The 25,474-nt window shown below is 41.7% G+C and overlaps 1 protein-coding gene across 1 annotated transcript in view; it reads right to left on the reverse strand.

Annotated features, from left to right (window-relative positions):
• Positions 1-18,033: 18,033 nt before the first annotated feature.
• Positions 18,034-25,474, reverse strand: part of naa30 (N-alpha-acetyltransferase 30, NatC catalytic subunit) — a 29,941-nt gene continuing 22,500 nt past the window's right edge. The window contains exons 3-4 of the mRNA XM_078406635.1: positions 22,584-22,639; positions 18,034-19,854 (exon numbers count right to left, since the gene is read on the reverse strand). Coding sequence (XP_078262761.1) covers positions 19,717-19,854; positions 22,584-22,639 — 194 coding nt within the window. The 3' untranslated portion in view covers positions 18,034-19,716. The remainder of the gene's footprint in view (positions 19,855-22,583; positions 22,640-25,474) is intronic.

Raw genomic sequence — 25,474 nt, forward strand, 5'->3', positions numbered from 1 at the left:
CATTCCTGGCACTCACCACTCTATCTAAAAATCTCTGCTCTTAAAGCTATGTCCTCTAGTCTTTGACATTTCCACCCTGGGAAATAGGTTCTGTCTACCCTATATGCATCATAAGTGATACGAAGATAATTAGGCCATTCAGCCCATCAAGTCTTCTCCGCCATTCAATCATGACTGATCTATCTCCTTCTCCTAACCCCATTCTCCTGCCTTCTCCCCATAACCTCTGGCACCCATACTAATCAAGAATCTATATCTTAAATATATCCACTGACTTTGCCTCCAATGATTCACCACCCTGTGGAATATCTACTTCTGTCATGTCTCCTCACAACCTCTGATGCTCCAGAGAAAAAAATCTAGTTTGTCCAACCTGGAGTTGCCACTTTTAGGGACTGTGATATCTGTGATGGTGGGTTTGGCTGAGCACAAGAATCAGATGAATGTGAACATTTACTGCACTGTAAAGAATCAGCATTATGTCACTGAATAAATAAATAATTTTCACGAACATGAGGTGAATTGAGCAGCTTTTGTCAAATATTTTAATTGATTTTTGAATTTGAGTGGTTCGTGTGATTTGAGCATGTCAGAGATTCAAAATAGCACTGGTGTGATAAAAACAGAGCTGCTGAACAGTGAACACAGAACAGCACAGGAACAGGCCCTTCAGCCCACAATGTTTGTGCATAAAAGGTGATCAAGCATCCAGCCACTGCATATGCCAATTAGTGATGCAGCCAGAAATGGACAAGGCACTAAAAAAAAACCAAGTGCACATAAAAGATTATTAATGATAAGGATGGTTGGCATTGAAGTCTTCTACTTGTACTTTCACCCCAATTCCCATACAGTAATGCTACTGTCATAATCAAACATTGCCTTTATTGGGGGGACGGGGGACATAGTTCAGATTTATTTTGTGACCACTGTAGCTTCCCAAACAGGAACAGAAATGTATTATTTTGTTCAAAATACAAAGTGCTGGAGGAAATCAATGGGTCATGCAGCATCTTTAGACTGAATGGATGGGTGACATTTTGGGTCAGGACCAAAAACATTGCCTGCCAATTTCCTCCGCAGATACTGCAATGCCCGCTGAGTTCCTCCAGCGCTGTGTTTTGTTGAAGGTTCAAGCATCTGCAATTTATTGTGCTTCTAGAATATTCTGTTAGGAAAGTTGATTTGTTTATTCATTGCTTTGCTACAAATTCATAAAAGTAATTTGTCCTGATGGTTCAAAAGAATCAGAACAAACTTTTTTTAATAAAAGGGAAAATCCGGTAATTCAACATAACATTTTTCAATTAAATAGTTTTCTTTGCAAGATGCAAGTTGCCTGATGAAAGTGAAAAGATGATTGTGTTTAATTATGACAATTGAAATCCATTCATTCAATTGTGCATTAACCTTTTTCGAACATATATCAAATAGTGAAGAGTAGTGAATGGTAACAAAATATATATTTTTAATTATACCTTTGAACAAGCATAAAAAGTTATAGACAAAATAAGGTTTGGTGAATCTTATTTTTGTGTGGGGCTTCATATGAAGGCATAGCTTAAAATAAATCTCAACAATTACCATTATTTACAAGAAATGTATGGTTTTATGGTTGTTTGATGTACTTTGTAGTTGGTGAGAGAGCTGGTTTAGTTTAGTTCTTAGTTCAGAGATACAGCAAGAAAATAGACCTTTCCCACTGAGTCCACTCCAACATTCAATCACCCGTTCATGCTCGTTCTATGTTATCCCACTTTTCATCCTCTCCCTACACTAGGGACAAATTTATAGAGGCAAATTAACCTACAAACCTAAGGTGATAAAACATTTTGAGATGTTGCACATCAGATAAATTCTGATGGCTAATTAAAACATTTTCAGGACCAGATTTTCTTGCCAACAGAATGGTAAGATGCTGGCTTAGTAATAATGGTTCCGAGTGGCCCCATCAAACATGTTCATATCCCACCATAAAAGTTGTATCCTGTTAATTGACATGAAAACTCTTTGGCCAAGACCACAAGAAATTGCAGAGAGTTGTAAATATATTCCAATCCACCACACAGAGCCTGATTGGTTATACAACTCCTCCGGCTCTTTTTCCCTCCCTATCAATTCCATCTGTAAACATCGAAACCCCAGACATTGAACTGCCAGTCATGTCCTTCTCACAACAATGTTTTGGCAATGACCACAACATCATAATCTCAAGCACCAATCCAAGAGCTAATCACCCGACCTCTCCTATACCTCAGGTCTTCGAGTCCCAGCAACATCCTCATAAATCTCTGCATTCTAGAGAGACACAAAAAGCTGGAGTAACTCAGCGGGACACGCAGTATCTCTGGCGAGAAGGAATGGGTGACATTTCCAGTCGAGACCCTTCTTCAGTGGTTAGGGATAAGGGAAACGAGAGATATAGACGATGATGTAGAGAGATAAAGAACAAAGAATAAAAAAAGTAACAATGATAAAGGAAACAGGCCATTGTTAGCTGTTTGTTGGGTGAAAACAAGAAGCTAGTTCGACTTGGGTGGGGAAGGGATAAAGAGAGAGGGAATACCGGAAGTGAGATAAATCAATATTCATACCACTGGGCTGTAAGCTGCCCAAACGAAATATGAGATGCTGTTCCTCCAATTCACGTTTAGCCTCACTCTGACAATGGAGGAGACCTAGGACAGGAAGGTCTGTGTAAGAATGGGAAGGAGAATTAAAATGTTTAGCAACCGGGAGATCAGGTAGGTTCAGACAGGCTGAGAGAAGGTGCTCAGCGAAACGATCGGCCAGTCTACATTTGGTCTTGCCGATGTATTAAGAATCCACATCTCGAACAACGGATACAGCAGGTGAGGTTGGAGGAGGTGCAAGTGAACCTCTGTCTAACCTGAAAGGACTGTCGGGGTCCCTGGACAGAGTCGAGGGAGGAGATATAGGGACAGGTGTTGCATCTTCTGCAGCTGCAGGGGAAGGTACCTGGGGAGGGGGTGGTTTGGGTGGGAAGGGATGAGTTAACCAGGGAGTTGCAAAGGGAATGATCTCTGCAGAAGGCGGAAAGGGGTGAAGATGGGAAAATGGTTAGTGGTGGGATTCTGTTGGAGGTGGCTGAAATTTCAGAGGATTATGTGTTGTATGTGACAGCTGATGGGGTGAAGGTAAGGACTACATTACGTTATTGTGCTCCACTAAGTCCATGACATTTCTCCACACCTACCTCTTGAACTTCTACAGGGTTACAGTAGAGAGTATACTGACTGGTTCCATTATAGCCAAATTCACCAACCCAAATACTCAAAAGCAAAGGAGACTACAGAGAGTGGTAGACACTGCCTGGCCCATCACATGTACTGATCTCCCCATAATCGAAGGGATCTAAAGGAGGTGCTGCCTCAAAAAGGTAGCTAATATCAAAGTCCCACACCACCCTGGTCACACTCTCATCTTGCTCCTGCCATATGGCAGAAGGCACAGGAGCCCAAAAACTGCGACCACCAGATTGAAGAACTGCGACCACCAGATTGAAGAACTGCTTCTTCCCAGCAAATATCAGGCTCTTGAACACTACACAACACTAACCTTAGCCACTGGGGTTTTCTATGGACTGTGTCTTTACTTGCACTATGGACTTCAATTTTGCACTATTATGGCTGCCCAACGTAGTTACAAGCCCTTTTACAGAGACATTTTGGAATGTAAATACAACATGTGGCTCAGCCAAACAATTCACAACGACACCTTGTAGATTATTACCAGCCTTAAAATTCACTCTTGATATTAAAGAACATCACTTCTAATGTATTTGCTTGTCCGATGACTCAAATACACCAGTAAAGGGAAATGGACTTGGAAAGGAGAATGCAGTTGAAATAATATTTCAAGTGATGATCAATAGAGTCAGAGTTGTATAGCACAAACACAGACCCTTCAGCCCATCTTATCTATGCCGATCAATTTGGCATATCAGGATAGTCAAATTTACCTGCATTTGGCCCAGATCCCTTCAAACCCTTCCTAACTGTATATCTGTCCAAATGTCTTTTAAAAGTCATAATTGTATCCGCTTCTATAGCTTCCTCTGGCAACTCATTCCAGATACAAACCACCTTCTAAATGAAAAGGTTGTCCTGAGGTTTCTCTTAAATCTCTCCCCGCTCACCTTGAGCCTATGCCCTCTAGATTTAGAACCCTCTACCCTAGGAAAAAGACTGAGGTGACCATGTGCCTGTAAGAAATTAATATTTATTCCATTTAATATATTTTTTAAATGGTTTCATTGTTCATAAATAGTAACACCATAATGATCATTACCGAGCTCTGATCATAAGATTAGTGTACTGAGCCTCGTTACAGATGTTGCAGTTTAAACCCCAGACAATACAAAATTGTGAAAGCTCATTGGTAATGCTGATCTTCACAATACTTTCCAAATAATAAATGGATTTCACGTCGCAGTGACTTACCAAAAGATTTATGTTGCATTTGTCACATCTCCTTAAGGACATCTTGAAGGGATTCAGAAACGGCTTCTTCACCTCTGTCATCATACTACCGACAGTTCTCCCAAAGCTATGGTACATTCAGGATCCTATAATTTACCTAACTGCAGATGTTGGATTTTTTTCTTTGTAATTGTAACACTGCAATGCTGTAAACTACACTCTGCATTCTGGTATATATCCCTTTGCTCTCTCTACCTGTTGTACTTGTGTTCCAACTTGATTATACTCGTGTATCATATGATTTGACTGGATACACACAAACAAAATTTCTCACTGTATCTCAGTACACGTGACAATAACAAATACCAATCTCCTTCAAGACATCCCATACAGTCTTACAGCTAAAGTAGTACGTTCTGAAATATGGTATCTGTGGCAACAGCTGAACTGTAGCAGCTTTGCAGCAAGTTCCTACAGACACCAGCACGATAAGGGTAAGAGAACCTGCAACATATTGACGTGGATGCTATTGAGAACTTCCATGTTTTCCTTGAAATAATTCCATAAGCTTTTTCACCCTTCTGAGATTGCAAAAAGGGAACATTCCACCTAAAAGAAAGCACTTCCTTCAACATGAACTCCATTTTCATCAGCGTTTGGCAAGATTTTAGTGCTTAACACTGTAGAGTTTGACTTGAATCCAGTTTCTGAGTCAGAGGCAATGCTGCCACCATGCCCATCTGCCTCATGAAGCAGAGCAACTTGTAGATTAAATGTCAGTATCACCTTCTTATTATAGTATGTACTTGCTAATAGGTTACTATTTTTCCAATCACTAAATCATACTTAGTCATAGAACTGTACAATTCAGAAACAGGCCCTTTTACCCAACTTGTCCATGCTAAATGAGATACCCCAACCAAGCCAGTCCCATTTGCCTGTGTTTGGCCCATACCCCTCTAAGCCATTCCTATCCATGTACTTGTCCAAATAGCTTTTAAATATTATTTTGTACCTGCCCCAACTATTTTCTTTGGTGGCTCATTCCATATACCCACCACCCTCTGCAGGGCCGTCTTAACGCATGGGCCTGATGGGCACTTGCCCGGGGGCCCCATGCTGATCTGTGTATGTTAAGTGACTTGCAATCAATAAATAAATACTACTTTAAAAATGTAGGTTCAATAAGTGCTTTTTTCGCAACATTTTCAGTGCTTCTCACAGCGATCTGTAAGTGCTTTTCGCAACAATGCAGCACCCTAAGTCCATCGCTAAGTGCTTTTCGGTAAGTGCTTTTCGCCGGCACGACAGGGGGGGGGGGGCTGGAAGGGAAAGGGGGGTGGGGGAGAGTAACGGTGGGGGCCCCAGTACACTGCTTTGCCCGGGGGCCCATAATGCTGTAAAAACGGCCCTGACCCTCTGTATGTAAAAGTCGACTCTCAGGTTCTTTAAGGTGATTCCCCTCTCACCTTAACCTGTATTTTTCTACAAGTGGAAAGCAGTGGAAGTGCTAGCACCACTAATGATTTAGTTAATTTCACTGGTGAATTTAATCAAATTTCAAATGCATAACAATTTTCTAACAAACCCACAATCATTGGTGATTGACAGGGTAAAATAAACCCAGTAAGACTCTTGAACACTGCTGGTGATTTTGATGGCAGCAAAGAATCAGGGTTTATTGAGAGTTGCAGCTGATACTGACCTTGTAGGTTCACTGATTAATGATGCAGGAAGGAACTGCTGATGCTGGTTTACACTGAAGATAGGCACAAAATGCTGGAGTAGCTCAGCGAGACAGGCAGCATCTCGAGAGAGAAGGAATGGATGGCATTTCGGGTCGAGACCCTTCTTCATACATTAATGTCACAGATTAATGATGATGATCTGGGTAAAAGGTGTGACAAATATTTCATTAAATACTTGCTGCTTTTTGCATGATGAGGATGGTAATGAGATTACAATTTATTTGCAAAAAATTGCAGAAAATTGCAACCCAATTAAATGACAATTGACAGACTACTGATCTGACAAGCTGTGATTCAAGAATCAATGTAACCTCCCACAAAACATTAATATTTAATAGCAACCAGATAAACCAATGTCTCAAGTTCAATTTTCAAACAAATTAAATATATATGTTGTATTCTGATCCTTTTCATGGAAGCTAAACCAGTTTCTTAAGGGTTTCACTGTTAAATCATACAAAAACATTGAAAGTAGCATTTATACATTTCTCATTCACAGTAGAATTATGTACACATTTTGCCACACTCTGTTGTACGCTTATAGTTATGCAGCATGGAAATGTCATTCAGCCCACTGAGTTCATGCCGACCATCGATCACCCATTCACACTAGTTTGACGTTATCCCACTTTTGCACTTTCTTCACACTAGGGGCAATTCACAGAGGCCACTTAACCTACAAAGTTGCATGTGTTTGGTCTGTGGGAAGAAACTGAACCACCCACAGGAAACCCACATGGTCACAAGGAAAAACGTGCAAACTCCACATAGGCAAGTCGGGATCGAACCCAGGTCTCTGAAGCTGTGAGGCGGTGGCTCTACCAGCTGCGCTGCTCTGTTGTATGTATCAGAAATTATGGACCATGTACAACAGACAAAGATGGGACACACTAATAGTGTCTGCAAAATCCTAGCAGGATAGGCAAATCAACATTGATTTGTCAACAAGGCCAGCATCCCCAGCACAGAGGTCCTATTTACACTCAGTCAATCCTGATGCATGGGGCACATTATTTGCATGCCTAATACCTGACACCTCAGCTGTAATTAACAGAAAGGACAGGGAAACATACTTAAATTATGTTCTCAAAGCATCCCTTAAATACGCCACACTTACACAGGATCACAGAAATCCCTAGCCAGTGACCAATCAAAATACAATGTTCTAAACAGCATTGAAACAGAGACATCAGAAGTCTACGGAAGTCCAGCAAAAGTGGCGGATGGAGCATACCACTTTCAATCTACCCCTCCTGGTCCCAGATTGGCCTCAGCGGCCGCAGAGCTGAGATGGAAGCAGGTTATACTCAACCTGGACAGACTGCCTAAACAAAGAGACATTATACTGCCCATTATTAACTGTATTAGCTTGCATTTCAAGCTAGGAATGTACTTATTTTTTAAAGTTTAGGCAAAAAAAAAAGTTCAATAGATGCACAAAGGTGACAAGAAAAAGGTATTGATGTCAGCTTTGACTCAGTGGGTTGTTCGACTGCCTCTAGGTCAGTAGGCTGCGAGTTCATGCACTGTTTCAGAAACTTGAGCGCATAAGTCTTGCTGTCTCAGCAGTGCAGAACTGAGGTAGTTACTGATACTACGTTGAAGTAATGTGGAGTGCTATCCATTTCCAATTGAGTATTTATTCATCAATTAACATCATTAAAACATATTAGATGTTCCATATAACACTGCTATTATTTTATTTTGGAGCTTGCAGTGTTCAAAGTGGCAGTGGTATTTCCCTAAAGTGCAGCAGAAACTATTTCAAAAGATACCAAAAAAAAATCACACTGGAAAATTTTTAAGACACTTACAAATCTTTTAATCCTCAGCATATTGATGTTTGTTGTCATGAACACGATGGAAGAATTCTTTATGCCAAATTTAAATAATTGGAAATAACATTGAGCTTATGCAAAAAAATTGCAAATAATTTTTATTTTTGCAAATGTTAAGGCTACAACAGCATTGCCACAGCATTAAAACAAATGATTTCAATGGCTGAATTCCCAAAAACTGAAAATAGTGGAAATAATCAGAAGTGAGACAGCGTCCAAGGCGACTGAAGCAAGATTAATCTGTCACGTCCATGAACTTTCCATCAGAAATGGAAAAGGTTAGAAAGAACACAAATCTTAAGATCGGGGGACAGTAAAATAACATGAGGGGCGGCACGGTGGCGCAACGGTAGAGTTGCTGCTTTACAGCGAATGCAGCGCCGGAGACTCAGGTTCGATCCTGACTACGGGTGCTGTACTGTAAGGAGTTTGTACGTTCTCCCCGTGACCTGCGTGGGTTTTCTCCGAGATCTTCGGTTTCCTCCCACACTCCAAAGACGTGCAGGTTTGTAGGTTAATTTGACTGGGTAAATGTAAAAATTGTCCCTAGTGTGTGTAGGATAGTGTTAATGTGCGGGGATCGCTGGGCGGTGCGGACTTGGTGGGCCGAAAAGGCCTGTTTCCGCGCTATATCTGAAATATGAAAAAAAAATAATAATAAATATGAATCAAAGCAAATGCTTGTGACTGTTGGCATTCGAAGATTGACTGAAAGACTGGAAGCAGCCCCTTCGGCCCACCGAGTCCACACAAACCATCGATGACAAGTTCACACTAGTTCTAAGTTATCCATTTTCACAACCACTCCCAACGCACCAGGAGCAATTTACAGAGGCTAACTAACCTACAAGCCTGCACGTCTTTGGGATGTGGCAGAAAAACAGAGCACCCCTAGGAAACCCACACCTTCACAGGAAGAACGTCAATGGGTGGTGAATCTGTGGAATTCATTGCCATGGAAGGCTGTGGAGGGCATCAAAGGATATTTTTAAGGCAGAGATGGATAGATTCTTGACTTGTATTGGTGTCAGGAGCTATGGGGAGAAGGCAGGAGAATGGAGTTAAGACGGAAAGATAGATCAGCCATAATGAATGGCAGAGTCAACTTGATGGGCTGAATAGCCTAATTCTGCTCCTATTCCTTATGAATATGAACCTGAGTCGCTGGCTCTGTGGGGCAGCAGCTCTACCAGCTACCACCGTGCTGCCCCACTACATATTTTCAAAATATTGATCACCATTTGGCTTAAATAATTGCAACATATTCATTAAAAAACCCACTAGACCACCACTTCTACCTTAGCCCAACTGTTGCTCAAACTTTCATTTGGACTTTTTTCACCCAAGTAGAATACTTTAATTGTTGGTCTCTCATCTTCCAAACTGCAACTCATTCAAAACGCTAGTGAATCTTTTGTCTCAGTTCAGTTAAAATGTCAGTCATGCACTTTGACCCACAAGTTTCTAAGCTATGCACAAGTAAGCAATGGGTAGTGCAAAGAGAAAAATCATGCAGAATATAGTGTTACAGCATTGGAGCTACAGCTACATTACAGCTACAGAGAAAGAGTCCAATGTCTGCAATGAGGTAGGTGGGAACATCGGGACTACATCCTATCTCATAAAAGGACTGTTCAGTGATCTGAAAAAAGCAGGGAAGATGTTCCTGAATCTGGTGGTACATCTTTCAAGCTTTTATATCTTCTCCCAGAAAGGAGAGAAGAGGGAACGACCAGGTGAAAAACATCCTTGATTATGCTGTCTGCTTTCCCATGGCAGCGTGAAGTGCAGATGGAGTCAATGGTGAGGAGTCTAATCTGTGCAATGGCTGGGCCACATCCACAACTCACCGCAATATTTTGGTGGCATGTATTTCCATTCTTACACCTTTCTGGTAGCAAGTTCCAGACCGCTCTATTTGAAAGAATATCCTCATCCCTTCCACAAATTACTGAATATAATTCTGCCTCTACTAAGGGAACAGGTTAGAGGAAGAGATGGGGCCTACAGCAGTTCAGCATTGGTCATGCTGACTAGCAGGGCAGGATGGAGGAGGAAGATCCCTGCTCCAATTTGTTTATGTTCTTTTAGACAATAGACAATAGGTGCAGGAGGAGGCCATTCGGCTCTTCGAGCCAGCACCGCCATTCAATGTGATCATGGCTGAGTTTGCACGTTCTTCCTGTGAAGGTGTGGGTTTCCTAGGTCTGTTTCTCTGCTTTTTGAGTCAGTCTGTGTTTCTTAAATCATTAAAGTGTCACCTCAGCTTTCTTTGATCGCAGAAAGCAACCCAACCTGTAATTTTCAAGTCCTGGCAACATTTCATATTTCCTCGGGATGTCTCCTGAATGCTGGTCAGAATTATAAACAGGACTCACTTGTGGAACAACAAAAATAATGTGCAATTCTACCTTCCCACTTTTTTGTTTTATATTTTACTTTGCTAAAAAAAAACATCCCATGCAACTAGTTTTTTTTAACTAGTTTATCTCCGTGCCTTGCTCTTGGCAGAGATTCAAGAGCATATACTCCAAGATTGGCCATACTTCTCCAAATACCTTTCCATTTCCAATGTAGTATTGGCATGGATTTATTATTGGCATGTGGACCAAGATACAGTGTAAAGTTGTGTAGGAAAAAAACCCTGCAGATGCTGGTTTAAATCGAAGTCAGACTGAAGAAGGGTCCCGACCCGAAACGTCACTCATTCCTTCTCTCCCGAGATGCTGTCTGACCCGCTGAGTTACTCCAGCATTTTGTGTCTACCTACAGTGCAAAGCATTTATCTGGGTGCTATCCAGTCAAATGAAATCATACCATACATGAGTAGAATGAAGTCATACACAAGAACAGGTGGTGCAGAGAATAAAAGTGCCATAGCATTGTAGCATTACAGTTACAGAGGGGAAAAAAAGGATTTTGTCCACAATGAGGTAGGTTGGAAGATTGGAACTACACCCTAGCTTCTCAATATCCTCCCGTCTACTGTAAATTCTCTAACTTTGAAGATCAAATTAAAAAACAAATATTGCCCTTTCCTATTCTATAAATAGTGCCTGACTTGCTGAGCGGCTCCACCATTTCCTCACTCCCAAGTCTCATTGCATCGCCCTTCTCTGGATTCAGTTCCATTTGACACTTTCTACTTAACTGCCCAGAACATCTGTCTCTGCCTTAAGTTGAAAACATTCCACTTCACTATCAACCACATAACGTAATTTTAGGATCACCAGTACATTTCTTTATCATGTCCACTATTTTAAAATTTTCACGTACACTAAGCAAGGGATCAAGTCTGAACCTTATGGAAGCTACAGTAACAGCCTTAGAATCACAAAAGCATTTACCATTTATTACAAATTTTGGATCAAATTTGATACCCTCTCTTGGATTCTGCTAATATTGACCTTTTTTGATCTGTCAACCATTGTTAAAAATCCTTGTTGAAATTTACGTGGAAAATGTCAAATGCAAAACCCTCATGATCACAGAAAACAGTCATGGTTATTCCTTAACAAAACCATGTAGGCTTTGATTAATTTGTGCTTCTTATTGAAAGTTTACACTGTTGCTCACTGACAGACTGCCATCATTTGCTACTTTGAAGAATTATTCAATTTACTTATTTAAAATTACCCTTCACTTGCTAAACTTTGAAATTGAACTTTGGTCTGCATTAATCACACAAGCTCTTTTTCGCAGACCACAAATAGATCTATAAAAGATAGAACAGACATACCAAAGGGTAACTACCAGTTTGCAAGTAGGCTGACCATAACTAAAGAGCCTTGACCTGTTGAACAATCTGCATATTAGTAAAAGTCAACTTTTTATCACCTCAAAGCCCAATTTAACAGACAGTAGCCCTGTAGCGTTGTGGGATAGTGACCTCTGGAAGGCAACTCTGGACTGTCAAAGCAGCCATAGCCAGACACAAAAAGTTTTTTTTCCACGTGTAGTAGTTCTACTCAATAACCAAAGCCTTTGGTCTCTTTTTTGCTCTGGTTTATTTTCACCTACATGTTTAGACCGTAATGTTGTATCCTTATTATTTTGATGTGGTTATGCTTTATTCTTAATTGTTAACTGTGTGTTTGTGTTGTCATTTGTGAGTGGAGCACCAAGGCACATTCCTTGTATATGCACATACTTGGCCAATAAACTTATTCATTCATTCATTCATTCATTCATATTGGAGAAAATCATAATACATGAATAAATGAGTCATATAGCACGGAAACAGTCCTTTGGTCCCAATCATCATGCTAACCAAGATGCCCCATCTAAGCTAGTTCCATTTTCCTATGTTTGACCCATATCCCTACAAACCTTTCCTATCCATGATGGTAAATAACAACGCTGGGCTGGGCCCAAATATTAGGTGCTGTGGTGATAGTAATAACTTGAAATTATTTCCCAGATTCCTATTTAGTCGATAAACAAGGAAGGTTCTTTTTACACCCACAGAAATATCTGCTTTCAGATTTGATTTTCCAAACTACATGGTACAAGGTTGGGTAAAAGAATGTACAATATAGAACAGTACAGGAACAGGTCCTTGGCCCACAAACTTCATGCCAAACACAATGCCAAGTTAAACTAATCTCCTCTATCACCACATGATCCATTCCCCCCCATTCTCTGCATGTTTCATGTACCCAAATTAGGAGATTTAATTTCCAATCTCTCAATGGACATTTTCTGACAAAGAACAGGTTATCTAAATCTCTCTCAATAGTGGGTTAACAAACATGGCCCTTACAATATGCAAAATGCTGGTGGAACTCAGCAGGTCAAGGAGCATCTGTGGAGGGAATGAACAGACAATGTTTCTGATCGGCACCCTTCTTCAGACTTGCCCAGTCTGTTTCCAGGACCTTTCCACTGCTCCCCTTCCGTGATTCCTGCTCTTCAACCATGTTCTGACCCAGACTCACTACTACAGCCACATGTCTTACCCCAATCTGAAGGGTCCTGACCTGTATCGTCATCTATCCATTCCCTCCCCAGAAGCTGCCTGACCTGCTGAGTTCTTCCAGCACTTTGTCTTTTGCTCAAGATTCCAGCATCTGCAATTTCCTGCAACTCCATTCAACATCTTAAGCCAATTAATATTTTATTTAGTGGAACATGATACAAACCAGAATTTTTGCTGGATCCGGTTGATCACTGAGACTGTAATATTTAAACCAAGAGCCATAAATGTGAAGGGTTATTGAAGAGCAGGGGCAATTTCCGGTTTATCTGGAAAATACCAGGGTCACTATCCCACAACGCTACAGGGCCACTGTTTGTTAACAGGAGTGCTATCTATATACTAAAACACTTGTTTGTTTGTTTGTTCCTGAACTACAGCCAAAACGGTACACAATAGCGCGACAATTTTAGGCCCACCTTACTCACCGTCGTCCCTTTGGTGCTAATGGAAGAAGTTTCATTGAAATCGGTGTTATATTTTTAAAGTTATTCACATTTTAAAGTTTAAATCTATCTCCTTGGGCGGGAAAAGGGGGGTTGAAGGAGGATAAGGGGGGGTTGAAGGAGGATAAGGGGGGTTGAGGAGGATGGAGTGGGGAGGGAGGAAAGGAGGGGAAGGGGGAGGGTGGGGGAGGAGAGGGTGCTGCACCAATGCAGGAGAGGTTTGGGCCCAACGGGTCCACATGGTCTAATAGATATTTAAAAGCTTATTGAAAGTGCTGCCACAGCAATTTGAGTATCTCTTGTCTAAAGACACATCCTATGCTACTAATCGCATAGAAAGCTATGTTGAGAAATACTTCTGACTGAGTCTACCCATTACCCCGTGTTCTTCAGATACCTGGCATTCACATAATTGGAACCATGCAATTAAATACTTTATCGTTTATTCATCACACAACGGGGAAATTTGCAGGGTTACAGCAGCAAAGTGGATAGCAAAAATAAATAAGCATTCATTAAAAAATAAAATAACGGTGATTATCTTTATACACTGGGCTGCTGGGAGCAGTGCTGGTTGTGCAGTCTGACGGCAGCAGGAAGAACCTTCGATATCACTCCTTCACATATTTGGGATGAAGAAGTCTGCCACTGAAGGAGCTGCTCAGCGCAGTGAGTGTCCTGCATGGGGTGGGAGTCATTGTCCAGCAGTGATGATAGCTTTGCTATCATCCTCCTCTCTTCCACCGCCTGCACTGAGTCGAGGGGGCATCCCAGGATAGAGCTGGCCTTCTTGATCAGTTTATCAAGTCTCTTCCTGTCAGCAGTTGAGATGCTGCTGCTCCAGCAGACCACTCCATAGAAAATGGCTGATGCCACCAGTGTCGAAGAAGATCCTCAGGACTGCCTCCTGCACTCCAAAGGACGTGAGTCTCCTCAGCAGGTACAGTCTGCTCTGTGATTTTAAACAAAAATGGTAGAATAGTTGCTCCCGTACCTTTGACAGAGAAATGCAGAGAAGGATATGGATGTACAGTGCCTTCCATAATGTTTGGGACAAAGACCCATCATTTATTTATTTGCCTCTGTACTCCATAATTTGAGATTTGTAATAGAAAAAAATCACACGTGGTTAAAGTGCACATTTTAATAAAGGCCATTTTTATACATTTGTTTCACCATGTAGAAATTACAGCTGTGTTTATACATAGTCCCCCCATTTCAGGGCACCATAATGTTTGGGACACATGACTTCACAGGTGTTTGTAATTGCTCAGGTGTGTTTAAATGCCTCCTCAAGACAGGTATAAGAGAGCTCTCAGCACCGAGTCTACCTCCAGTCTTTCCACCACCTTTGGAAACTTTTATTGCTGTTTTATCAACATGAGGACCAAAGTTGTGCCAATGAAAGTCAAAGAAGCCATTATGAGACTGAGAAACAAGAATAAAACTGTTGGGAGACATCAGCTAAACCTTAGGCTTACCAAAATCAACTGTTTGGAACATCATTAAGAAGAAAGAGAGCACTGGTGAGCTTATTAATCGCAAAGGGACTGGCAGGCCAAGGAAGACCTCCACAGCTGATGACAGAATTCTCTCTATAATAAAGAAAAATCCCCAAACACCTGTCCAACAGATCAGAAACACTCTTCAGGAGACAGGTGTTGATTTGTCAATGACTGTCCGCAGACTTCATGAATAGAAATACAGAGGCTACACTGCAAGATGCAAACCACTGGTTAGCCTCAAAGATAGGATGGCCAGGTTACAGATTGCAAAGAAGTACTTAAAAGAGCAACCACAGTTCTGGAAAAAAGGTCTTGTGGAGAGGAGGCAAAGATTAATTTAGAGTGATGGCAAGAGCAAAGTATGGAGGAGAGAAGGAACTGCCCAAGATCCAAAGCATACCACCTCATCTGTTAAACATGGTGGTGGGATTGTTATGGCCTGGGCATGTATGGCTGCTGATGGTACTGGCTCACTTATCTTCATTGATGATACAACTGCTGATGGTAGTAGCATAATGAATTCTGAAGTGTATAGACACATCCTATCTGCTCAAGTTCAAACAAATGCCTCAAAACTCATTGGCTGGCAGTTCATTCTACAGCAAGACAATAATCCCAAACATACTGCTAAAGCAACAAAGGAGTTTTTCAAAGCTAAATAGAAGGTATTTATTCACAAAATGCTGGAGTAACTCAGCAGGTCAGGCAGCATCTCGGGAGAGAAGGAATTGGTGACGTTTCGGGTCGAGACCCTTCTTCAGATTGATGTCAGGGGGGCGGGACAAAGGAAGGATATAGGTGGAGACAGGAAGATAGAGGGAGATCTGGGAAGGAGGAGGGGAAGAGAGGGACAGAGGAACTATCTAAAGTTGGAGAAATCGATGTTCATACCACTGGGCTGCAAACTGCCCAGGCGAAATATGAGGTGCTGTTCCTCCAATTTCAGGTGGGCCTCACTATGGCACTGGAGGAGGCCCATGACAGAAAGGTCAGACTGGGAATGGGAGGGGGAGTTGAAGTGCTCGGCCACCGGGAGATCAGTTTGGTCAATGCGGACCGAGCGCAGGTGTTCAGCGAAGCGATCGCCGAGCCTGCGCTTGGTTTCGCCGATGTAAATAATTTGACATCTAGAGCAGCGGATGCAATAGATGAGGTTGGAGGAGGTGCAGGTAAACCTTTGTCTCACCTGGAAAGAATGTTTGGGTCCTTGGATGGAGTTGAGGGGGGAGGTAAAGGGACAGGTGTTGCATCTCGTGCGGTTGCAGGGGAAAGTGCCTGGGGGTGGGGTGGTTTGGGTAGGAAGAGACGAGTGGACCAAGGAGTTACGGAGGGATCGGTCTCTGCGGAATGCAGAGAGAGGAGGGGATGGGAAGATATGGCTAGTGGTGGGGTCCCGTTGTAGGTGACGGAAATGTTGGCGGATGATTTGTTGGATCCGCTGGCTGGTGGGGTGGAAGGTGAGAATGAGGGGGATTCTGTCCTTGTTGCGAGTGGGGGGAGGGGGAGCAAGAGCGGAGCTGCAGGATGTAGAAGAGACCCTAGTGAGAGCCTCATCTATAATGGAGGAGGGGAAGCCCCGTTTCCTGAAGAACGAGAACATCTCTGAAGCCCTAGTGTGAAACACCTCATCCCGGGCGCAGATGCAGCGTAGACGGAGGAATTGGAAGTAGGGGATAGACCTTTTGCAGGGGACCGGGTGGGAAGAAGTGTAGTCCAGATAGCTGTGCGAGTCAGTGGGTTTATAGTAAATGTCCGTCACTAGTCTGTCTCCTGTGATGGAGATGGTGAGGTCCAGAAACGGGAGGGAGATGTCGGAGATAGTCCAGGTATATTTAAGGGCAGGATAGAAATTGGAGGTGAAGTGTATGAAGTCAGTGTGTTCTGCATGGGTGCAAGAGGTAGCACCAATGCAGTCGTCGATGTAGCGGAGGTAGAGTTCGGGGAGTCCGGTGTATGCCCGGAACAAGGATTGTCCGACGTACCCGACAAAGAGGCAGGCGTAGTTAGGGCACTCAATGGTCAATTCAATCGAGTGCCAAGTCAATCACCTGATCTGAACCCAATTGAGCAAGCCTTTTGTATGCTGAAGAGAAAACTGAAGGGAACTAGCCCCCAAACCGAGCATAAGCTAAAGATGGCTGCAATACATCACCAGAGAAGACACCCAGCAACTGGTGATGTCCATGAGTCGCAGACTTCAAGCAGTCATTGCATGCAAAGGATATGCAACAAAATACTAAACATGACTACTTTCATTTACATGACGTTGCTGTGTCCCATTCATTACAATACCCTGAAATGGGGGCACTATGTATAAACACTGCTGTAATTTTTACATGGTGAAACCAAAATGTATAAAAATGGCCTGTATTAAAATCTGACAATGTGCACTTTAACCACATGTGATTTTTTCTATTAAAAAACCCCTCAAATTGTGGAGTACAGAGGCAAATAAATAAATGATGGGTCTTTGTCCCAAACATTATGTAGGGCACTGTAATTGTATGGACATGCAAGGAATCACATGGATATGTGGGGAATGGATCACGTGCTGGAAGGGGAGATTAGTTTAACGTGGCAACATATTCAGCTCAGACAATGTAGGCCGAAGAGCTTGTTCCTGTGTCGTACAGTTCTGTGTTCTATGAAACCGGTACACATCATAGTGGTACAAGAATGCAGCAGTATTTACTCATACTTAATTTTTTACTGCAGTTTTTTTAAAGAGGGATTTTGTCATTTTCAATAATCTATCAACATTTTAGTAAATGATTATCATCCCCCAATCTTTGTACCAAGCTACTGCAATGAAAGCCACATACAAAAAATTCATCGGTGTAAAATACTATTAGTGTTTCAGAAATGTATTTGCTGCACACATCTAGAAAATGGCACATTCCCAAAATATGGCATTTTATCAAGGTAATTACTTAAAAGGTATTTGCAGAATATAATTTCACTATCTAGGAATTTGAAGCATTTTAAGATCACCTCTAAAAATGCTCGTGAAATATAACAGGAAATCTTCCAAAATGATTTGATTTCATGAAATCACTGTGGCAACGTGCAATTACTGATGTGATATTCTAGATCATTTATTTTTTCGATCCACAAAATTTTCAGACTCATAAAACCACTTTTCACTTTATTTACTGCATCTTACAGAGTTATCTTACAAACATTGCAATTTTCATTTATCCCGTCTGTAGATTTAGCCCTGCCCTTTGGAGAGAAGTAGCAGGGATACCAGTGAAATTCAGTAACAATTACTGACTAAAACAGAAGTTCAATAATTCAACACAGAATTAAATCATTGCTATTGAACAGTTGCCCAATCTCGTATACTATCCTTAACTCCAATAAAACTGTGTGGCAATGAAAATCAAGTTGGTTTATGCAAGCCCAAAGACCCGTTCTGTAAAGTGTGCTCTGCTCCAAATTCCATCTGATGTTTTGTATTTGTAAACCGATGAATGTGGCAAATCTGTTGTTCAGTGGCCATCTACCCTTCCAAAAAAATAAGGCAGGTTGTGTTGTTTATTTTGAAACACATAAAACAGTAAAGTACCAAGTAGCTCATATACTCAAGTGAAAATAGTTATTAGCTCCTTTAGGAAAGCAGAGAAGAGATTTTGAACATAAATTTGGTAGTAAGCAATTCAAATTTTGTTATCATCTTTTCGAAGTGGCCTGGTTATGTAGGTGGTTTGTAGGGAGAGGTGATCTACTTGCATACTAATGTGGATGATAAAAAGTGTCCCAATCATTTAAAAATCCACTCTTTCATGGCTCCCAAGATTCTGAATTGATTCTTGGTTAAAATTGTTCACAAACAATACAATGTTACTTTAAAAAAAATCTATTTAAACCAAGAAAAGTGCATTATACAGAATTAGCAAAAAATAGTGGAGGAGAAGGAGTCTTTAAGGTATAGCAACTACTGAACATTTCTTCAAAATAAAAGATATCTCCTTTGACATAAAATAATTACCAGGTAGCTCCCTAAGCAACAATGGGATTTTTTGTTGTTGAGGGGAAGCAGAATAACCTAATCATGGAAAAAGCAGAGTCAATCACCACCAAAACCATTGTTCAAATAAAATCAAAAGCTCTGCTGCAAGAGTTTTTGGGGAAAATAGCATGCACTCAAACTGGAAATGAGAATTAAATGCACATCTAAACAGGCACTGGCAGACGCAAAGTTATTTTGTTGTTATGCTCACACACATACACACGACTCCTAATAATGTGCTTTCTTCATTCAGTGATCACTGAGGTACCAAGAATCATTAAATGGAAAATTTTATATGAAAAATAAAATCTGAAAAACAGAATTAACACCCTTTGAGGAGTTCAATATTTAATCTGGCAAATTTCTGTATGAAATGTTGGTGTAAATCCATGGAGAAATATCCACACACAAGCTCTCTGGACGCCACAAAACATTTTCCATCAATAGGTCATTTGAGATGCTGTTTTGCCTCTTATCTCACATTCACCAAAACGATGCATCTCAGAACAACTGTTCCATCTCTCTGGTACCACAATTCATCCATGAATATTTTGACAATTTTGAGGAAAAAAACCCTTTTTTATTTAGCACAATTGCGCCATGCCATAGTGCAACAAATGTATGTGACACTCAATGGAGACACAAACAGGTAACAGCTGCATTGAAATCAAGAGCCCTCTTGCAGAGCAATTCATAAAAATTGCAGTGCATGCAAAAGGGACTCATTTTGAACTTGTTCTTTTTAGTTCTTTAACGTAGCCACAGTTTAAGACGCAATGCATCAACTCCATTTAAGTAATATCTGAACAGCCTTTTGTCTCTCACAAATCCAAGATTTTCATAGAGTTTTAGAGCAGATTTGTTTGTAATCTCAGTTTCCAGAACAACCTGCATTTAAAGAGAAAAAGAGTGTTTAAAATCATTTCCTAAAAAAAAAATATCCATATACTGAAAATAAATGCATAAGAAACTATTTTATTGTTTGTTATATTTTAATCTCCACCTGATGATTTTGCGATTTTCATCAAATGACAAAAAATAAGAGCAAGTCATTCAGGCTTTGAGGCTGTCCCAATATTATACCAGGCCCAGTCACAGACCACTTGGTGATTGGGGATGGGCTGCATAGAGGGGTTTAGATTTGGTGCTGGAATAACTTAGTGCGTCAGGCAGCATCTATGAAAGACATAACAGGTAATGTTTCAGGTTGAAACCTTTCTTCTGACGAATTGGAGATGTGCCTGATCCATCGAGTTACTCTAGCACTTTGTGTCTTTTCTCATCTCAAGATTATCTTTTATTGTTCTGGTGCTAACAGAGGAAACAGCTTTCCTTTACCATTGATTCAACACTGTTGATTCACAGTACCACTTTACACATACTATCTTCTATTGTCAAATGAACATTAATCCAGTCTGGTCTCATTATTTAATGTTTGTGCTTTAAACACATTCCCTGAGAGCAATTAGAACTGAAAGTGGATCTCCAGAGGGGCTGTGTGCAAAACTATGTTACGAAAGCATAAATTTCGTTTAGAGATACAGCATGGAAATAACCCCTTTGGCCCACTGAGTCTTTGTTGACTATTGATCACTGGTTCACACAAGTCGTATGTTATCGCACTCTCTCATCCACCCCCTACACGCAAGGTGCATTTTTACAGAGGCTAACTAACCTACAAACCCACACATCTTTGGGATGAGAGGGAAAACCAGAGGACCTGGAAGAAACAGGAAAAATGCAGTCACAGGAAAAATGTGCAAATTTTACATGAAATAGCATCTCAGGTCAAGATTGAACTCTGGTACAATGAGACAATAGCTCTACCGCCTCTGCCACCCACTTCAAATTATTGTATCCATCAAGGTTAACATTCAATTAGTAATAGGTTTATTTTTAACATGTTGCCCAGTTATGATTGAGTCACATATTTGAACGTACAAACTTATGTGCATTTCCACAATTCCCAGCATCTTTTTCAAAAGATACATTAAAATGTCTTTCCTGGTTCCTGTGGCTAAATTCATACCTCCACAATGAACTTCAATTGCCAACTCAATTTATATGCCTTTATATCGTGCATATGTTATCATATGTATTCATCCCCTCTGCTATTGTGCCTCCCAACAAGTATTATTTATACAAGTAATTGAAAATTATGATAACATGAAAAATTAACACAGATCTCTGTGGAACACCACTCATTTTTCTTTTAGTACATTCCCCAAAAATACTTCAAATTCTGTTTTACATTTTCCTTAAACTTTTGTGCAAAAACTTGTCAAAAGTACCTCTGGAAACCTATGTAGTAGATAACTAATTTGAGGAAGGACACCCTTGTAATTGAGGCAGTGCAGCATAGGTTCACGAGATTGATCCCTGGGATGGCGGGACTGTCATATGAGGAAAGATTGAAAAGACTAAGCTTGTATTCACTGGAGTTTAGAAGGATGAGAGGGGATCTTATAGAAACATATAAAATTATAAAAGGACTGGACAAGCTAGATGCAGGAAAAATATTCCCAATGTTGGGCGAGTCCAGAACCAGGGGCCACAGTCTTAGAATAAAGGGGAGGCCATTTAAAACTGAGGTGAGAAGGAACTTTTTCACCCAGAGAGTTGTGAATTTGTGGAATTCTCTGCCACAGAGGGCAGTGGAAGCCAAATCACTGGATGGATTTAAGAGAGAGTTAGATAGAGCTCTAGGGGCTAGTGGAATCAATGGATATGGGGAGAAGGCAGGCACGGGTTATTGATTGTGGACGATCAGCCATGATCACAATGAATGGCGGTGCTGGCTCGAAGGGCCGAATGGCCTACTGCACTTATTTTCTATGTTTCTATAACATCCATAGGTGCTTCTTCAATTATTTTAACAAATTTCTTAGCCTTACTCGTGATAAATATTCTTTTAAGGAGAATAATCATCTTATGTCTCACTATTTTCTTTTCAGTAAAGATATATATATTTTTTAAGATATGTAGAGGATTCTTTCTTCAAATCATATACTGAAAGTAAAACACTATATGCATACTTATGTCACATTCCCCCATTTTGCATGCACATTTCTTGCAGTTTGTTAAAATTGCACTGGGTTTCTATAGCAATTCTATTAAATGATTGACCAATATAGATAGTTAGAGCATTGAGAATACTGTCCTGTATCCTTGGAGCTATGCATTCAACATCCTCTTAACTACACTATAAAATGTTGGTGTCCCACTTAATATTTGTATTTGAGCCCTCAATAGTAATTTAACATATCTTTCCATTGCTGAGTTTTACAGGCTCCTCACTGGATAGAGCAATGCAAAGTAGTGGCCTCCTCTACATTAGGAAAAGCAACCACGGTGAATCTCGCATACCTTATTCCATTATCTACAAGGGGGAGTAAAGGATAGGGAGGGAAAGAAAGAGAGGGAGAAAAGCAGACCTTCATATTCTAGTTACATAATTGAAGTACTCAACCAACAGCAAGACTGAATGACTGAGGGGGCTATGGGATAGTGGCTGTTCACAGTCAAGGGTTTATGATAGTGCTGCCAAACAAATGACAAAATAAGGTGAATTAGGTTTAAATTTTAATGCAGCTTAATAGATATTGAAAATGCCGTACCTCATCACAGTCACCTTCTACCATGGCGTAAATTGCTTTCTTCACTAGATTTGTGCCTGCAAAACAAAGTAGCAACAAAGTGAACTTTCAGAAGAACAAAAGGGGGTAAATAACAACTTTTGGGGAATCTAGGTTTAGATACAATACAATACAATACAATATATCTTTATTGTCATTGTACCCAGGGGTACAACGAGATTGGGAATGCGCCTCCCATACGATGCACTAATTTAGGTAATTTAGACAGCAGCAACCCAACGAAACGAACAGTTGTAACAGTTTTGGACAGGGTAAAGTGCAAGTTGATCTATGCGTTGTGGCCATCCGGCTCAGCAGGACCGGTTCATAGCAGCTATGGCCCTGGGGATGAAGCTGTTCCTGAGTCTGGAGGTGCGGGCATAGAAGGCCTTGTATCGTCTGCCCGATGGAAGGAGTTCGAACAGACTGTTGCAGGGGTGTGAAGAGTCTTTGTGGATGCTGGTGGCTTTTCTGAGGCATCGTGTGTTGTAGATGCCCTCCAAGTCTGGTAGCTGTGTTCCGATGGCCCTCTGAGCTCTATGGACTACCCGCTGTAGAGCTTTCCTTTCTGCCTCCGTGCAGCTGAGGTACCACACAGGGATTCCATGCGTTAGGATGCTCTCTATGGTGCAGCGGTAGAAGGTCTTCAGCAGCTGTTGGGGTAGACCAGACTTTTTCAGTGTTCTTAAGTAGAACAGTCTTTGTTGTGCCTTCTTGACCAGCGCAGCAGTGTTATTGGACCATGTTAGGTCCTCCGAAATGTGAGTGCCCAGAAACTTGAAGCTGGACACTCTCTCCACACTGACCCCATTGATAGAGATCGGGGCATATTCCCCGTTATGTGACCTACGGAAGTTGATGATCAGCTCCTTGGTCTTGGTGGTATTTAGGGACAGGTTGTTATCCGAGCACCAGTCCGCCAGGTTCTGCACCTCCGCTCTATAGTTTGTTTCATCCCCGTTGGTGATCAGCCCGATCACCGTTGTGTCATCTGCAAACTTGACAATGGTGTTGGTGTCGAATGCAGGAACACAGTCGTGTGTGAAGAGGGAGTAGAGCATGGGGCTCAGAACACAGCCCTGTGGTGTGCCGGTACTCAGGGTGATAGTGGAGGACAGGTGCGGGCCCATTCTCACTGCCTGCGGTCGTTCCAGCAGGAAGTCCAGGATCCAGTCACATAATGACGAGCTAAGGCCTAGCTGGTGGAGTTTGGTGATGAGCTTGGTGGGGATGACCGTGTTGAAGGCGGAGCTATAGTCTATGAATAGCATCCTCACGTACGTGCCCTGTCTCTCTAGGTGAGTCAGGACAGTGTGAAGAGCCAGAGAGATGGCGTCCTCTGTAGATCTATTTGCCCTGTATGCAAATTGATGTGGGTCCAGTGAGTCAGGGATGCTGGATTTGATGTGTGAGAGGACTAGCCTCTCAAAGCACTTCATGACAATCGGCGTTAGGGCAACCGGGCGGTAGTCGTTCAGGTTGGAGATCTTTGCTTTTTTCGGCACCGGAACTATGATAGCCGACTTCAGGCACTTGGGGACCGTAGCCAGAGATAATGACAGGTTAAAGATCTTGGTGAATACCTCAGCCAGCTGTTCAGCACAGTCCTTCAGTACCCTTCCTTGAACACCATCCGGTCCTGCAGCCTTGCGTGGGTTGACCCTTTGCAGAGCGCGTTGTACCTCCTGTGTGCTCAGTTGCAAGACCTGTCCCACCGCCTCGGCTGGGGTTCTTTCACTCAAGGTGGTTTTGCCAGTTTCAAAGCGGGCAAAGAAGGTGTTAAGCTCGTTGGTCAATGCCATATCGCTGTGGGGGCAGGCAGGGCTGCTCTTGTAGCCAGTGATGTCCCTGACACCCTGCCACATGCTTCTGGTGTCCGTGTTGTTGAAGTGGTCTTCCACCCGTTGCCTATGGGTGTCTTTGGCCCTTTTAATACCTTTGCTTAGGTGTGATCTGGCAACACTGTATGCTGAAGTGTCACCAGATTTAAAGGCATTGATCAGAATATACAAGGTACAGAACTGACAAGTGGTGCAGGAGGAATGTTATTCACGGACATAATTGTACAGTTCTTTGATGGCTATTGTGCAGCTGGAGAAATAAGGGAATGTATACTTCCTACAAAGAAGCACAACACAGGTTATTTCAGCACTCCTTTGCTCTTAGTTTCATTGTGGCTCAGAACTAGACACCCATCTATCGAGATGCAGCTTCTTGCATGCACAAAATTAATAGATAGCAATTTCCTACTATTAATTAACAGCGGCATACAGCACGGAAACAGGCCCTTTGGCATAACTCATCCATGCCGACCAAGCTGTCTCATCTAAACTAGTCCCTTTGGGCCGCTTTTGGCCCAAATCCATCTAAACCTTTCCTTTGGATATACCGATCCAAGTGTCTTTTAAAATGTTGTTATTGTATCAGTCTCAACTGCCTCCTTCTGGACACCCACCACTGTCTCTGAGAAAAAGTAGTCCCTCAAGTTCTTATTAAATCTTTCCCCTCTCACTGTAAACCTATGTCATCTGGTCCTTCATTCCCCTACCCTGGGCAAAAGATTGTGCATGCATCCTATCTATTCCCCACATGATTTTATATACCTCTCTAAGTTCACCTTAGCCTACTGTACTTCTAGGAATAAACTCCTAGCCTGCGTGAGCTTTCCCTTTAGCTCAAGCCTTCGAGTCCTGGCAAAATCTACGTATATCTTGCCTGCACTCTTCCCAGCTCCTTAGAGCAGGGGGACCACAACTGAACACAATACTCCAATTGCGACCTCACTGTTTCTGATACTCCTATGCAACCAACAAGTATCTAGATGGTATTTTAATAGTAAACAGCAAGAAAAGAAGCACAGCATCAAATTCAAT

This window comes from Rhinoraja longicauda, chromosome 10 (assembly GCF_053455715.1).
Source record: "Rhinoraja longicauda isolate Sanriku21f chromosome 10, sRhiLon1.1, whole genome shotgun sequence".
NCBI classification, from domain to species: Eukaryota; Metazoa; Chordata; class Chondrichthyes; order Rajiformes; family Arhynchobatidae; genus Rhinoraja; species Rhinoraja longicauda.